Below are 18231 nucleotides of genomic sequence, written 5' to 3' on the forward strand. Positions count from 1 at the left end.
GTGAGCCAGGAGAGAGGAAATACTCCACTCCATGCCACTTTGCAGAGTTTTTCGGATCTCCGTGCTCTGTGCAGGGCACAGAGTGGGAAATACTCTGCAAACTCCGGAAGTGCAGCAGAGTTTACTGCCCAGCTAATAAACAGAATTCTTTTCTTCGTGTTGATTCTCTTGCACATGTCTGAACCAAGCAAATTCATAGACAAAGACCAGTGTGTCCCTGTGTTTCAAATTTGGGAATGTGATTTAAGAAACATGTTCCACCCAAATCTTAAATTCTGCATTAAAAAACCTTGCTGAGTGGGCCTTTTCAAGAGTGTTGCAATATGCCCCACACCTACTTAGTTTTAAAACTCTATCTTGAAGGATTATGCCAGTCATGTAGCCAAGAATATATGATAGCTCTCATTAAAGGCAAGAGTATGGATTTTCTTTATTTAATTTATTATGTTCCAAGGGCACCTTAAAATGCATAACAAACAAAAAATGGGACAATGTTTACCTTCAGTTAAGTGTGGGTAGGAACATTCACATTACACATATTTTTTGTGTTGAAAATTTGTATTGAGTTTTATAACATAATACAAGTTAATAATAAGGCATCAATAAGTGGTTAATAAATACAATACTAAAAAAAGATATCAATGGAGGTATAACATTTGCTGTTGAATAAAACAAATAAATATGGAATACATAAATAGGTATATACTAAATGTTTATTTAAATAAATATGTAAAGAAAGGAAATGGTGAGGGATCCTCCATAAATGTGATCAGTGATATCAGTCACAGTGGTCAGAATCGAAAGATGGCATTTCGGCTGGAACCTGAAAGTTGAAAGGTACAAGGTCAGATTGGTAAAGTAGGCAATTGCCCATCCTCACAGTCTAGCAAGCAACGTGGAGGCACCATGAGCTCATAAAATATCTTTTGCCTTGCTTTAAATGTTGGCTTGCAAAGAATTTAAATAACTTTAAGTAAGGTAAAGGGGGAGTTAGCTGGGAAGAGATTATGCCTCTTTAAACACTACAAGAGGTAAGACAGTTCATAAAAATGTGCTTCCATACAATATTGTACTCCAGTAGCGGCCTCATCTCTTCTCCAGTGTCACAACCTCTCCCACGCAGGAGCTACTCCACAGAATTCTACTACTCTTTGAAGTCTCTAAACAGCCAGTAGGAGTTTTGTACTCATTCAGATTATTTATAACAATCTGACCGCGACCTGATAAACACCAGTCTTGGACTCTAGGGGGCAGATAATGTTACTTACCCATCGGGCCCCCCTTGCATCTGAACTAGATTTGCAGAATTATTTTGCTCTTCTGTGGCAATCCCAAATCATCCATATAGGGATGACAGTCAAGCTCTTGGGAGCTCTATTCTCACATGATGCATGTAATTAATTCATATAAACAAAGTCTTTCTCTTTTAAAAGGTTTTGCACCCAATCTTAATCAACATAAATGTGTTTCTTATATGATGAGGACTGCTTTGAATGACCCTACCCCAAAAACGCTCCTTCTACAGCACCATTGGGATGTGAGCCTCAGTCTCTCCATGTCGTATGTTGATTTAACTTTTTCCCAAGACTCTTGAAAACCTATGCATTTACTTCTTTTTCTACACACCCAACTGTAATGTAATTTAAAACATTAATCAAATGTCTTCCATCAGAAGTGGTTCTGGAATTCCAAGACTATGAAGGGCCGATTGTATTCTTTAATATCTAGGACAAGAATATTGTGGCACAGTAAAACAGTGGACAAAATATAGAGGGACAAAATATCGAATGGTAAATGCACAGAGAGATGTATACATTTGCCATTATTAACGCCACATAAATGAAGATATATGTGTATGTTTTTTTTTATACACAGATGTGGAATTAGGTACAGAAAATCTATGCAAATACCTTTTGACATTTTGTCTCTCGACTTTTTGTCAATGATATTAGTGCCTCACAATATTCATGTTCAGAGACACATTTGGAAGGCCAAATTATTGAACACAGTGAAAATGATGCAACATAATGTAGTGCATTCTGTGATAATACTATTTTGCTGTTTCATCACATATTAATGCTGTTCTCACAAGACGTTCTGCCTCTCTAGTACCAATATAACACTTGGGTGAAACAATCAGGTGAGTAGTTAACGTTTGCCACCGCGCAGCACCATGTGTTATATTTGATCCTTCTAAACAAGCCAAACATTTATTTGTGGAAAACTGCAAAGTGTGTATCATAGGATGGATTATTTGGCAAGTAAAGCAAACCCATAATTGGATGGGAGAAACCCCTGGATACCCTCATGGGTGACAAGCACTGCTTTACAAATACACCTTACATTTACATTACATTCCAGAGACCACATTGATTAGTAACGGTTAGTTGTGTGATTCTTTCAATTGGATAGTACTCACACTCTCTCTCACATTGACAGAAAAAAGCATCAAAATCTTACCTCGCCCTCTGTAGATAGTATGAACTCGCACAACCTGAGAGTGCTGTTCATCATTTTGATCATGTTCTCAAGCTGATAGATAGAGAGAATGGAAACAAGAAGGCTATTTAGACTTGTAAAACTGTTGATATATTTCTCTCTAAAATGGCAAAACTGGTTGATCCTAGGTAATACGATAGGATAGTATTTATAAAGCGCACTTATACCAGCTGGTGTCAAGGCGCTAAGTGAACAGAGAGAAGTGACAGCAACAACAACCTGCTAGGAGGCAAATAACCAGGGGCCAGATGTACGACCGGGGCATTTAGCGACTTGCAAATTACGCTCAATTTCGAGTCGCAATTTGCGAGTCGCTAAATGCCATGTACAACAGTGTCATAGACACTGTTTGTGATTCCCAATGGGGTTGCACAATACATGCCTCATCAGTATTCATGAGGCACTCGCAGTTTGCGACCCCAGTAAGAATGGCTGGCCTTCAAAGGTATGGCGACTTGCTCGACTTAGAAGACCTCCATGTCTGGGACTGCTTTTCAATAAAGCAGTTTTTTTTAAATCCAGCCCCTTTTCCTTTTCCTTAAAGGAAAACTGGATGTGTTTACAAATTAACGTTTTTGTTTTCCCCTGCATTTGCAAAGTGGAAGGGTCCCCTGGGGACACCTTCTCATTTGAGAGTGCATTATCACCCTCTTGAAGAGGGCGGTAAATTGTGAGTGTTTTGGGACTGCAATTGCAATCGCAAAACATCCTTACATAGGGTAGCAAATCGCAATTAGGAAGGGACACCCTCAGAATGCCCCATCCTAATTGTGAGTTGCAAATCCTATTTATCAAATTGCAAATAAATTGCTACTTGCTAAATAGGGTTTGTACATGGCCCTATTAGATTTTGCATGTGCAAACAGGTCGCTAACCCATTTGTGCATGCAAAAATGGGTCATGCATCTGGTCCCAGGTCTTCAAGAGCTTCCTAAAGACCGGAAGGGAGTCTGCCTTGGATATCAGAAGGGGCAAAGATTTCCAGAGTTTTACGGCTGCCACAGAAACGGAGCGGCCACCCCACTTGCACCTGCGAAATCTGGGAGTGACCAATTTTTTAAGAGAAGATTTTTTTATTCTTTGCTCAAAGCCAATGCCAGCTGTTTCCTTTGTCTAGTTTAGAAGTGAGGCAAAATTTGATCCTAGAGTGAAATGGAATTTTTGAGCCCATAAGTTCTTGCTTGTCCACAAGTAGGATCAACCCAGTGTATTGTTTTCTCATCTCTCACAGAAGAGGTTAGTCTAGTAGTCAAGACAATTGTTTTAATTAATCCCTGTTACCAGCAGGAGATAGATTCCAACTCTATCTGTTTACTCTATGCACTAAAACCGTCTTTGAAATTAAGAAATCAGCTCTAGCTTTCTAAGGGTACCAGTGGCTGAGAGACGGATTGAGTTGCTACACCATTCACTCCTTGCTAGTATCGTAAAGAATTCCTTTGTTTCTGAGAATGGAGTGCATTTTCCACAGGCAGTTATTCCTGTGATATCTTGCAGATTTACTTTGATTTGTGAAGATGGAATGGAAGAAACTGAGTCCGAGAGAGGAGGCACATAAACATGATGTTATGGTATTTTAAAGAAGACTCACATGTTTCTCAGCTGCTAAGGTGGGGATGTTGAAGGCATCTCTGTGTTCCGGTGGTGTTACTTCTTCAAGTAGTTTATATGGATACTGAAAATATAATAAAAAAGATCAGCATTACCAAGACCATTGTCAACAAAGGTGGACTGTTATGAGTTTCCAGAGATGGAAGTCATGAAACGCTGCACACCTCAAACAACTAAAAATGGAGAAAAAAAATTGTACAAGTAACTGCATACTATGCTTGCTTCCTATTTTGGCATTTCACATCCATAGCACCTTGCGTTCATCACCTTTTAAAGTAGAAGATATGTGTGAGTGAAATGTTTCTATTTGTGAGTAATAGATCAAAGATGCAGAAATAGTGAATAATGGTGAGCTGGCAGTGTACAAGTGTACTGCTACTAGAAGTGCTCACTCTGCTCTTTACTCAAGAAATCTTATATGACTCCTAAACAATACATTTTCTACCTTTTTCTACCTTATTGATGAATACCATCCTGGCTCCAAAGGGATCATCTACCATTGACATATCACTCTCCTCAACTACATTGTAAAGAGCATCAGGGAAGAAATTACTGGGGGGCGTGGCCAAGCACCCTAGGATTGTGGCCACATTTTTAACAAACTGGTGTCTGCTCTGAGAATCGTGCTGAATCCGACCCTTAGGCGACCTTTTTTCGGTTGCAAGCACCTGAACAATGGCCCTCATATTCACCCCCTTTGGCCCATCCAGGGAGCCCGGGATGAGAGAGATCATTTTGGTGATCGACAACATGGGTGTGCGTATGGCCTGCCGGTGGCAAACTCCACCTGGAGCTGTGAACCCACCGTGGCAAACCCCCCTTTGCATCGATTCCTGGGATGAGCGAGGGAGAGAAGACAGCTGATTAGCCGGGGTGTGGGACAAAGCTGTTTTCACTTCCAAGCGGTAGCTCGTAATAGCGGAACGGGTACCTTAAAGTGGAGGAGATGGGCTGGGCGCTATAAGTAGCCAGGACTGCAACTGCATCCTGGAAGAGCTGACTATGGGGCAACCTTTTCTCTGAGGCAAAAATCCATGAGGCGGCCTCCGCGCTTTTCCCCTTCAGCTTACCCAAGCCGGGGACAAGAGAAACGCATTAGGCAAACAACGCCCTGCCGTGAGACTGGCATGACGCTAACGGACACAACCTGGAGCTGCAATCCCACAGCAGCGACCCACGTTTACCTCAGCATTCACTCTTGGGGCACAGCGAGTCAGAAGAAACAGTCACATGGAGAAGAGAGGTAGGGACCCCCTTTCACCTTTAGGCAGCCACATGGGCTTGTGACAGCCCAGCCAAATTGGCGGACAAGGGTAGATGAGACAGACTGAGCAACATGAGAATCCAGGACTACGATTGCAGCCTGGGTGGGTGGAAACCCGCACATGACGTCTCACCCCAAAGGTAGGAGATGGGCACACAGCTTCCCCCTCAGGAGGTGACCCCCCAGGAGCCCACTACAGCAAACACTGGGCTTGGACGGTCAAACAAGTACAGCAATACTCCACCTCACTGTGGTGTCTCAAGAGGATAGAGGGCGTGGCCCCTGTCCTGGACCAGCGTAGGCAGATGTTCCCTGTATCAGGTGTAGGGGGTGACCCTCCTCTGCCCTTATGGCTGGTGGGCCTCCCAGAGGGCATGTAAAACCAGCACCCAGAGAAATTCCTCATGGAATGCTTCAGACCCTGGATCCTGGATTGTGAGTTTTCCCCCTACTTTGTTCTGGAAAGGGCACACAGGGTGGTTGCCCTAAGGCCTCCGACGGGGGGGACCCACTAGAGCCATTGTCATCAGGGTACTGAACTTTGTGAACTGATAATATATCCTGTGGCAGGTACGCCAACATCTAGACATCCATTATTACACAACTAAAGTGCAGCTCCTTTGTAAATCTTTCTTAGAGATTAAGTAGAAAGTCAGGGCTGTGGACATTCAATATATGCTGATATAACCTGCCAAATTGAAATTAATGTCACAGTGGAGAACCATTTTCTTTGAGAGCCCGGAAGAGGCCTGGGAGTGAGCAGTGGAGAGGAAATAACTGCCCATATAAACAAAGGAGCCAATGACATCTCGGGAGACTGTAGGGGGTCAACCATCCCACCCTAAGAAGAAGTGTAGCAGACTGATAGGAGGGCAACTCTGGTCACAACCAGAGGACAGACGTAGAGCATCCTCCTCAGACAGGAGAATTTTGGTACCCTTCCTTCCTTTCCTCCATGTATAGCTACAAATGTTGTCTCATTCACTTATGGAGAAGAGACACATTGCCTCCAGATAGAGGGGCTTGCTTGGAGCGAAGCTACACAAAACTATGGTGATTACTTTCTGCCGACTTCATCCCTCCCACCCCTTCACACCCCACCGCTGTTACCTGTGCCAGCCGCGCCTGAAGTTGCGTACTATAGGGCTGATTTCGGTTGCAACACTATGCCTCACGCAAGACACATTACACGGCCACGGACCCTAGTCAAACAGGCTCAACGACTCGCCAAGACCTCTGACAACAAAACCATCCACTAAAAGCTGTTGTCTTGCAATGTCAGTGGGTTGCTGGATAAAATAAAATGCACAACAATTCTCAATAGGTCCACAAGCTGACCCTGGTGGTTCTATTGTTGCAAGAGACATATTTGCTTGGGAGTAGGGGTTCCTTTTTGGTACAGCATGGCTTTAACTGCGTATATCATGCAGGGTTTACTAGGTGCTCAACAAGAGTTACCTTTCCCCTGATGGTCACGCATGCTATCTGAGACACCATGGATAGATATGTGGTGGTTACTCAATTCCTGAATGGCATCCTATGGATGGTAGTGTCTGTGTATATTTCACCGAACCTGCAGGCGACCACAATGAAAGATCTGATGACAGTTATCACCACAGTCTCGGAGTGGGACCTTACTGTAGCAGGCCACTTCAATAATGTCATGCACCCACAACTTGATGTGAAAAGAGAGGCTCAACCCTGGTGCCATGGGTGGAGTCCCTGATGCTTTGCAATCAATGGAAAGCAAAGAACTAGTCAGTATGTATTATTTTCACTGCTGGACTCCGATTTCTCAGAAGGGTACCATTGGACCACTGACCGATTTAACTAATTGGGGATGCCTAGGTCTAATACGCACTGAAACCTTCAGGTTGGGTGACTGAAGTATGTTAGATTTTCGGAACACATGAAGGTAAAGATATAACTTTACCTCAGAACAAACTCCACAACAGATGTCTCCCCAATCACATTGTGGGAGGGAAGGAAAGCAGTTCTTCAGGGGAACACAATAGCAGACCCTGCATGGGCAGCAGTGTCCGATTCTCAAAAACAGCGAGAATATGGGAACATTGCTACACAGGCAGACAGGTTTGTCCCATAGACACGGGGCCCGACGGTGAGGTGACACATGATGCTGAGGCAATCGGCAATGACTGCACACATTACTATGAGAAACTTTACCAATCAAACACGTCGGGCACGTGGAGCAACAACACCCCATAGCTGCGGACCTGATCATGCTGCAGGACTTGGATGCACCTCTGTCTAAGGAGGAAATATTTTCAGCCTTGCAGGAGATGCATTCTGAGAAGGTGCCCGGTTCAAGTGCAGAAAAGGTTACACCAACACTACTCTCTCACTTCTTTACAATGGTCGAAGCTGCAGGTACAGCTATGATAATTCCCTATCATATCTAGGGGGCCTCAGTTGTAGTTTTCCCCAAACCATATAGGCCACCTACAGACTGTGCATTTTACAGCCTGATTCCCCTAAGTAATATTTAAACCAAAATATTTGCAAAGGCCGTAGCACCAGGGTACTGAAACAGGTGAGATTCCTAGTGATGCAACTGGACTTAGAGAAGGCCTTCGACTCAATTGAATGACCTTTCCTCCACGCATCATGGAAAAGATTAATTTTGGCCCTAAAGTCCTTCAGTCTGTAAAGATGTTATACACAGTGCCATGTGATAGGGTCAGAGTGAACACCATTTACTCACAACAGTTCCAGCTAGGCAGAGGCCACTGGCAGGGCCACCTGCTGTCTACTCTCCTGTTCGCTCTTGTGATTGAAACACTGGCCAAATAGATCGGGGGATGCGCAGGTTTGGGGCTTGAGGTGGGGTGTAGAATTAGGGTACTGCATCTCTTTGTATGTGGTATGATGTCCTCCTTTATATTCAGCACCTAAACCAACTGATCCTACAGCTGATTTGCATTCTAGAAATCTACAAAGAAGAAACAGGCCTGAGAGTGAACTGGGGGAAATCAGTCATAATCCCTGTGGTGCCATTCCTCCAGAGTTACTTCCAGGTGATCTGGAGCATTTAAATAGTTGGTGTTTGACCTGTCAGCCCGAGGGTGGTGTTCCCCAATCTTTTTGCCTCCACATTTGGCTGAATCTATTGTTGGTCCTAAGACTCTGAGCGCTTTACCACTCTGAATCAGTGCTAAAGAGCATGTGCTTCTTCCTTAAACATGTGTATAATTGGTGTATACTTAATTGACCTGTTTATTTAACTTGTAAGTCCCTTGTAAGGTGGTATATCATATACCCAGGGCCTGTAAATGTAGTGCTACTAGTGGGCTGCAGCTCTGATCGTGCCACCAACAGAAGAAGCCTTTCAAACCTCTCTCAGGCCTGCAACTGCAGTGCCTGTGTTTGCAGTTTAATGCTACTTTGATTTGGCATTTAGAACTACTTACTAAGCCTTAAACTCCCCCTTTATTACTTATAAGTCACCCCTAAGGTAGGCCCTATGTAGCCCTAAGGGCACAGTGTATGCAAGTAAAACGTAGGACATGTACTTTTCTGTTTTGCGTGTCCTGATAGTGACAAACAGCATATTTCACTTTTCACTACAATGAGGCTTTTTTGTGTTTCGTATGTTTGGAATGGTAGTGATATATCCTACTTACTGGTGAAGTTGAATTTAACATTGCTATTTTAGAAATGCCGCTATGCTTTAAGAAAGTATGCAAAAGAAACAATTGCTGGACAGAATGCTGGACAATGCAAACATTCACCCCCGGTCACAAGGATCTGGGTTTAATCTATCATTCTTTTGCTTACCACACCACCCCAGTTTGGACCCAGCCATATGCAAATCAGTCTTGACCCTGTTCCTTATGGGAGCAGTCCAGCCTGAACTGCCAAGCCAGGTTCAAGACTGATTTGCATGTAGCTGGGTCTGAACTGAAGTGGCGAAGTGAGCTAAAGAATGATGATGCATTCATCCCAATCTGTGACAGGGGGTGAGTGTCTGAAAAGTGTCAGCGCTCCGTACATCATTTCCTTGTGTTTGCTTTGTTCACAATAAGAAAGTAGACATTTATCTGCACATACTGCGTTGTGTGCCTGACAGCCCATCTCCAATAATTGGAGTAAGTGACAGCTACACTTTTTGCATTCCCTCTTGACAGCCACAACCCAGAAAAGATAGGTGTGTCTGAGTAGCCATCAACATGCATTTGTATTCTGATGGCCTTACCTGGGCAGAGTGCAACAGAGGGTCTAACACTTTACTTGAATAGGCAGTGGCCTGTCCTCACACAAAGGACTGATTATCCCCTATAGATAGCCTGGAGGACAGGACTGGGCTGAAAGAGGAAGCTGTGCACTTCAGAGAGCTGCTTTGAATTCACCAACCAGCATCAAAGGCACTTTTGGCTATAAGTCTGGGTCTCTGACCAACACGCCCCACTCAAAATCAGGCACTTCTGGATCTTGAACTGAATCTATGTCAGAAGGACTGCTGTTCTGCTTAAATGACTTATCTTTGGCTTGCAGGCTTGGAAGGCCTGCTTTTCTCTGGTGTTTCTCTGCTGTCTGCTTTTCTCTGACTGCCCTGAAGGAGAGCTGGGCTCTGCCTATCCTCCAAGTGATCTCCAAGGGCTTGTTGGCTGGCCTCCTATTGCATGAGACTGAGGGACATCAAAGTCTCTATCCCTGCTCCAGTACCTGAACTCACTGGAAGTGGCCCAGACACTTGCAGCATGGAATTTGATGAATTGTATGTCTGTGTTTAACAGAACTGGCGCATCAACCAGTTGCAGGAGTAAAATGGGCACAGCGCATCAGAACTAGCGCTTTGCCCTCAGAGATCGATACATTAGACTGCGTATCGCCTCGGCGGCAGCTTGGTAAGATCGATGCATCCCCTCGACTGTGTCGCAGAATCCGATGTGGCACATCACTCAACACATCTACCACCCATTTTCAGAACTGACGTATCGCCTTCACTACGTGGAGCAGATCAGCACATCTCACTGTTTGAGACCAGGAAAGGTACTTTTTTCACTTCTTCCTGCCGGGGTTCAGTAGCTGGCCTGCGCTTCCACGCGTTTGGCCTGAACTTTGACCCGATACAGCGCAACCTGAAGTAACCTTTTTAGAGCTGCTTGCTTCTAGGTGCTTTAATGCATTTATTCATTTAAAAATGTTATATATCTCAACTTCTATACATTGGATTTTTGTCATTTTAGGCTTGTTTTGGTTATAATATAATTGTCTATCATTTTCTAAACCTGTCTAGAGTCTTGTTGTGGTGTATTCATTGTGTTACTGTGCATGTGTGTGTGTTGCACACATACTTTGCACATTGTCTCTGGATACCCCTGAGTGTTCTGTGCCAAGCTGAGCACAGGTTATCTTTTAGTGTGTATCTTGCTTATCCTGACCAGTATTATGGCTTCTGCTTGGACAGGGTGCGTACCTGTGCCAACCAGAAAGCCAATTTCAAACACTGAGGCATGCTCTTATCAAGAGACCCAGAGGAACGCTAGGGCAGGAATATAACCCCTTTGACATGCAAAATTAAGGGACATATGGCAAGATGGAACTCTCTCCCCCTGATCATGATGGGGTCTATAGCCGTCTTCAAAATTGTGGCCTGGTCACAGCTGTTGTATGTTTTGCAACACTACCCCCACAAAATCCCTAGCCTTTTGTTTACAACCCTAGAGGCCAACGTCAATAGCAACAAGTAGCGAGGATCGTTGCTGTGAATCTCCCATAAGAACTGCATAAAATCCCCTTATGATGGTGGACTAGGGGCAGTAGACATCAGACTGTATTACTTTACTGGGCTGCCCAGCTGGTTGTGGTTATTGATTGGATCTTTGGTGCACGGGGACCCACTACGAGACGCACATGGACTTTACCAGGTAAGCACCAGGGTTTTGGCTGTATGGGGAGTCCCTCCTACCCACTCCCCCGGCCATTCCAGCCATTCCAGCCATTCCAGCCATTCCAGTGATTAGCTGGAAAGAGGCATTGCAATGGATATGAAAGTGGAGGGTGCCCACTAGGAAGAAGCCATTGTGGAAGGGTACATGGCTATGGAAAACAGTAGGGCTCAAGTACACTGAAATAAGTTGGGGATCTCAAAATTGGGAGACGTCTGGCAGACACACCATATGATGTTCTCTGACCATCTCAAAGCTGAATGCCATTTACACAGAACTTATTCCCGGGTTGGGACAGGTAAGGGGACAAAAATTGATGGTTGGGATCAGTTGTTTTTTGGCTAAACATCACATAGCGGGCCATTGAGGATCCGGGGGGCCCTCCCAATCTCAAAGTGGCTAAGAGGGATGGATTTCTTCTTTTCAGCTGAGGAAGCCGTGAATAGGTCCAGAGGGGGACCACAAAAGTATGATAACATCTGGGGACAGTAAAAAGCACTTCACAAAATACCCAGAGCGGCCCACCCATAGGAAGTTGTTGGGGAAAAGCACACAGTTGACTGGGGCACAGACCCATCTATAGTGCACCGGACTGGTTGCAGTGGACTTGACTGTGGTCTACTTCATGGTATTTTGGAACTAAATGGGATATTAAGAAAGGGGAGAATCAGGTGGATGGCGAAGCAGTGTCACAGTATTGTGATCTTAAAATTGTTGAAAACTAAGTAAAATAATTTTTTTAAAGAAATAAATTACTATCCAGCTACAGGAAATACAACAAGAATTATCTCTTGTGCAATAGCTACTCTCGAATCAGAGTGAAATGCAGCAATGAATCTCCACCAATCTGTTCACATCACAGTCAAAGCTGACCCTGCAGATGTGCCGGCTGAATTTCTTCACAACTTTTGGTATTATTGACCCAAGTCCTACAAACTAGCATGGGATTTTCAGAGGGAAGAAATCCCTCAATATGGTTGGCTGTATGTCTGCCAGGTCAGTAGAGTACATGCCACCACTGTCCTGTCCAAACGGAGTACACTATTTGATGGTCTGGCCCATCCATCAACACTACAATATTTATGAAGTTCAGATTATAGAAATATCTATGCATACATACATGCAATATCAGTGTAGAGTGTTAGGTTACCTAGGAAGAGGTGGGACTGCTGTTGTGACTGATGTATTCTAAGAGAATCAAATTACATGTTTCTAGATTGACAACTATTGGTTAAAGTAGGCACCTCACTTCAGCCTTTGTAGGTGCTGTTGCATTTCTCTAAACTCTTCATCTAGTCTGAGCCTTTCATTGTCTTGCTTTATTAGCCACTGATCATCTACATTATCCCTTTCATAACCCTCAGCCAATGCACAGAGACCTTCACAGTTATTGGATTGCATAATTTAACAAGCATTTGCAATACATTAGGACTCAGATTTTTGATATTTAGAGCAATTGACGTACATGACAATGCCTTTTACCTATATATTTTGGTTTGGAGTGAAGTGGATGTATGTGGTGTAGAGTGGAAATATGTGGGTTGTATTGGACATTGTTAGTTTTGAAATTGTGTTGTGTATTTGTGAAAGGGAATGTTGTGGCATAGTGAATAGATAGGGATGAGAGCTGCACAGAATAGATAGAAAAGAAGATCGAGAGGAATAGGTAGTTTGTGCAGGAAGTGGTGATTGATATTGAGATAGGGTAGCAAAAAGAAGGGGACAGCAGGCCACAGATGCATACAGTGGGACCACGTGTGTAAGCAGAAGACACCCAAAGAAGAGGAGGAGAGGATGGGTTTGAGGGATTGAAATTTTGAAAAGGCACGAGAAAGAAACTGTGCTTCAAGACCTGAAGAGAACCATATGAGAGAGGCGGTAAGCGTGTGTGAGGGAGCGAGAGAGAGGGGTGAGAGAGAATACAAGTGAGAGAGAGAGAGAGAAAAAGGCATGAGTGGAAGGGGCACCCATGGGGGAGAAGCGGACCAGTGCAGAGCGTGAGGAGGTACAGGAAGGTAGCGTGTGTGAGCAGGCAGTATAGAGAGGAGACAGTGTATGTGAGGGAGGGATGAGAGGGCAGTGGTATTGCAAGATGAGAGCGGGTACTGTGAGTGTGAGGGAGAGATGAGAGGGGCTGTGGGTATGTGGAAGAGAGATGACAGGTTTGGTGGTAGTGCAAGTGTTGGATTGAAATTGTTTGTTGTGGAATTGTGTGGCGTAGTGTGAAGTTGTGTAGTGGAAATATGTGGCATGGTGTGCTGTGGAATTATGCGGATAGAATTTAAGAGTGACAAAGGTTTCAGCAAATTGGAAGCCCATGGGCAGGCTGAAGCCTATGTAGTAGATGCAGTATTTCTTGGTTTGAGACAGCTCATGTGTGCTGTCTAGAGCCAAGACCTAAAAACATGACTTAATCTAACTGTGTAATTTACCATCAGAGAGATACCTGAATAGCGGTGCAAGGCTTTGCCTGTACCAATGCATATATGTTTTCTTCGCATTCTCAGAGTGAGGCATAGAGCAAGATAGACTGACCAAGCAGACACTGTGGTTTATGAGTAAGTGGGAGCAGTATGCCTGACAACAAAAATGGCTGCGTGTGTTTTGGCCACGGTATAGGGGTAGTGGACAAATTTGTAGATGCAGACATAAATGTGCAATATGGCATCCTGTCCTTGGGGGTATGCACACAAAGTAGCACACATGTGTACAAATGTAATCCTAGGAAAATCACATGTACATGCAAATATGGTGTAATCCAATATAATAAAAGAAACATATGTAACAGGTTTCTTCAAATTAGATGAGTGTAAAATGACTCCGATGGTTCTCAAAATGTTCATAGTGTAGTACCTTACAATCTGCCACTCTTTTCGATCACATACCAACCTTTCGACCCACAGTTACGTTCTGAGAAAAGTAGGCGTTGTTCCTATTTTATTGAAGAGGTGGCACACGGATTGAGAGGTTGCTTCAGTGCGGCCCACACTGCAGTGAAAGGCCCCTCCTGCAGAGAGCCCAGGTAGGCAGTGGCAAGGGACACATAAGCTTTTGCATTTTCAAATCCACTGGAGTGTGAGAGGGTACCTAGCCCCAGGAGTTAGAAAGAGAGAGCAATAATAAGGGCACGTTATACAAATGAAAAAGCCCAATAGGGACCCATCTCAGCACCTGTTTTTTAGTACTGCTGGTGCACCGTCAAGACCCAGCCCACTTAAAGCCCTGGGACTACGTGATATTTATTTGTGCCTACCCACCGGATGCCAGTGCACCCATTCCCCTGAGCTGCATACTCCTCAGCATACGCTCCCTGCACAGACATGCAGTAGAAATCTGGGACTTACTCAGCGGAACCTAGGCACCGCTACTACACCTACAACCAGCAATGCCAACCAGCCTACCATCACCGCATGGACCCCTGTCACCACAGAAGACACAGCTAAAACCATGAGAAGCATACACTCAGGAGCCCCCACTGACCCCAGCCCGACGTACATCTACCACAGAGCCACCTCCCCTATAACACCCTCAAAACAGGCATGTTTCCCGGTGATTGGAAACACACTGATGTCAAGATCCTCCTCAAGAAGCCCTCCGCAGAGCTGACAACCTCCAGAACTATAGATCCATCGTTCTCCTCCCCTTTGCAGCCAAAGTCACCGAGAAGATCGTCAACAACCAGCTCACAAACTTATAGAATCCAACTCAATCCTCTACACTTCCCAATTTGTATTACGTAGTAACCTTAGCACTAAGACTGCCCTTATAGCCACCACGGGCAACATCCGCACCCTCCTCGACCAGGGACACATGACTGCCCTCATCCTATTAGATCTATCAGCAGCCTTCGACACCGTCTCCCACTGTGCATTAACCGCCAGTCTCTGCGACGCCGGAATTCAGGGGAATGGATCCGTTCCTTTCTCACCTCTCTCCTCCCCTTCACAGCCAAAGTCAAACAGAAGATCATCAACAACCAGCTCACGAACTTTATTGAATCCAACTCGATCCTCTACACTTCCTAATCTGTATTCCGTAGCAACCTCCGCATGAGACTACCCAACTAGCCGCCATGGGCGACATCCTCACCCTCCTTGACCAAGGACACATGGCTGCCCTCATCCCACTAGACCTATCTGCAGCCTTCGACACCGTCTCCCACCGTGCACTAACCGCCAGACTCTGCGACGCCGGCATTCAGGGGAATGGATCCATTCCTTTCTCACCGGCCGAACTCAAATAATCAGACTCCCGCCCTTCCTCTCTGAACCAACAGAGATCAGCTGCGGAGTACCCCAAGGATCCTCTATCAGCCCCACGCTCCTCAACATCTGCATGGTCCTTCTTGCCACCATTGTCAGAAAACACAGACTCAGGATAGTATTCCACGCTTCCGACACCCAGCTCATTTTCTCATTCACGAACCAGGTACACGAACTGCAAATCCTATGCCTAACGATAACGCTATCCTCATCAATTGCCCATTACTCTTATGCAATGTAACCCAAACACAAAACCCCTAACACTAGCAGCATTATTTACACCTACATTCCATAAACCTAAACCTAGTTCAATCCTGCAAAGTATCCTTAACCTTAAGAAAATCATTTACCAATACCCTGTATCAAACCCATACTTCATCTCTAGCCATAAAGGTATCCCTAAGACTAACATTAAACAAAAACTGTTCCATAATTGGCACAATATACACAACCTGGAGTCTATCACTGCACCTAACTTTAATGTGTCCCATTACTCCTACTGTAGCTCTTATTCACACACACACACACACACTCTCTGGTATTAACACTACAGTCAACACTAAGGGGAGCGCCCTAAGTGTTGACTGTAGTGTTTAAACTACAGTCAACACTGAGGTAAGCACAAATTGTACCATGATACAGAGGAGCAAACTTATCTGGGTCATGATGCAGTGTCTGGCCATACCCTTTTCCCTGCCAGACTGTTTTAAATGGCCTCCTCTATAATTTATCACATGTTCCTAATGTTCCTTTTTGTAAATTTTGCATTCCAGCCAATTTATTACACTTCATCCGGCCTGAGCTGGAAAGAACGACTCAAAATGGAGAGTAATGCCACAGCTGGAGAGTACGGCCCCAGCCGGAGAGTAAGGCCTGGGTGTGTAGAGTTTGGGACAGAGGCGAAGATTCCGGCCCGACTGCAAACGTATAGATACGACTCATAAATGACCTCTTTGAATACCAAAAGTCATAAATAACTTCTGTGAATACCAAAAGTTGTAAAGTTAGACTTTTGTCTCAGATTGCCTTTGCTATTCGGCCCCAGGATGTCCTGAATGTAGCACAACACACCAGGGCCAGTGAAGGTTGCCTCCTGGCTTAAGCCAGTCACTATTTCAACTGGAGTTATGAACAGAGCCCTTCCCCTTTCCTCAATGTAACTGTATTGTGTATCCTGTGGATACAGAGCCCAGCCTTTAGCCAGGCCTGGTGTTTGATCCTGAGTACTCCGCCACCTCGGAGTGCAGGGACCGGTCTTAGACCCTGTCTTGTATTGATTCCTAAATGCGAGTCGCCTTGGAGGGCAGCCTTTCCCTCTGTGCTCTATCACTTCTGAAGTCATGAGTAATGCAAAGGAGGAAGTAAAGGTTGAATGTTCTTGTTGTTTATAGTGAATTTAAGACATTGTTGCATTTGGTATCATAAGCCCATTCAAAATAAATATTTAAATTTATTTTGTTTTCGGTATTGTAGACCACCTACGCCTTTAGACATATTTTTGCTTTTCTTTCTTGTAAACTGTTATCTAATTGCAAATTACACTTTTATAGATGTAAATCGCCACTGCTGAGGAAAGTTGGAAATATGAGACAAAAAGAGATGCATGGTTCTTACCAGGTCAATAGCAAAAAGATAGCCTTTGTACTCTTCAATCACCCGACGGCTTTCGAATGGATGAGTCTTGGCACATGTTTGAAATCCAATTATTATATCCTGCAAAGAGTGAAAGACAACTCACAGCATTAGGGAAACATTAACCAAACACAGGCATTTTGGAATAGAGATTCCATATTCGAAAGAAATTATAATGATACGGTTCTTGATTGGACCTTCAGTGTTTACAACTGGCAATTACAAATGGTTCTCCACTAGTAAAGCAAATATATTCAGTTTCCAGAAAGCATGATTTAAGGATACCCCCTATACAACTATGCTGGAGTGTCCTTACCATGCTACTGAAGAAACATCTATGGACAATAAGATGAGAGTTCAGTCACTATTTCTGTTCTGTAACTTAGTTCTTTCTGGTTTTCACCTAAAGAAACTGCAAGGACTTTTTAGTACACAAGCATTTGGGAAGAAGGAGTGCACTTTCTTTAGAAGGAATGCTTATCCTCTCTTCCTCAAGGGTACTGTGCAAGGATTATACCAGATTCTGCTCTGTCCTTCATTCTTTGATAAATCGCCCCCCTCTGACAACAGGTAGAAACAGACAGCTCTGTTATCTATTTGGGCCTTTCTGAAAGCTTCACAAAGCTTTAGATCGTCATCCCATTTATCTGCTACATTGATTAAGCTTGATTTATATAAATAATTCACTTGTGTCCATCAAGACGGATCACCTAAAGAGGCAAAAATAATCCCTGATGAAATGCAGCAGTAGTAACCCGAACAAAGGCGCTACACTTCTAGTTTCAGCTAGCTTAGTCTTCACCCACTCTGCGGAGGGTTTCCACTCTGATATGATTTGGCTATCCATGGGGTAGATATCACACTTTTGGGTGACAGGATGTGCTAAGTGAGGAAGGTGTTTCCTGTTATCATTAATTTACCATCAAGCTCCTTTAATGAAGTTACAATCCAGAACAATATAACCCAGATGCTCTTCAGTCCCGTAAGACTCCATGTGCTTGTTCTGGTCATACAGGGTCAAATTTTACCTAAGGGGAATAGAAATACACTTGAT

General features: G+C 44.2%; 1 protein-coding gene across 1 annotated transcript in view; it reads right to left on the reverse strand.

Annotated features, from left to right (window-relative positions):
• Window positions 1-778: 778 nt before the first annotated feature.
• LOC147663425 (maestro heat-like repeat-containing protein family member 1) overlaps window positions 779-18231 on the reverse strand; it is a 38286-nt gene continuing 20833 nt past the window's right edge. The window contains exons 11-14 of the mRNA XM_086950467.1: window positions 17160-17258; window positions 4091-4174; window positions 2461-2532; window positions 779-823 (exon numbers count right to left, since the gene is read on the reverse strand). Coding sequence (XP_086806593.1) covers window positions 779-823; window positions 2461-2532; window positions 4091-4174; window positions 17160-17258 — 300 coding nt within the window. The remainder of the gene's footprint in view (window positions 824-2460; window positions 2533-4090; window positions 4175-17159; window positions 17259-18231) is intronic.

Source organism: Lissotriton vulgaris, unplaced genomic scaffold (assembly GCF_964263255.1).
Source record: "Lissotriton vulgaris unplaced genomic scaffold, aLisVul1.2 SCAFFOLD_395, whole genome shotgun sequence".
Lineage (NCBI taxonomy): Eukaryota > Metazoa > Chordata > Amphibia > Caudata > Salamandridae > Lissotriton > Lissotriton vulgaris.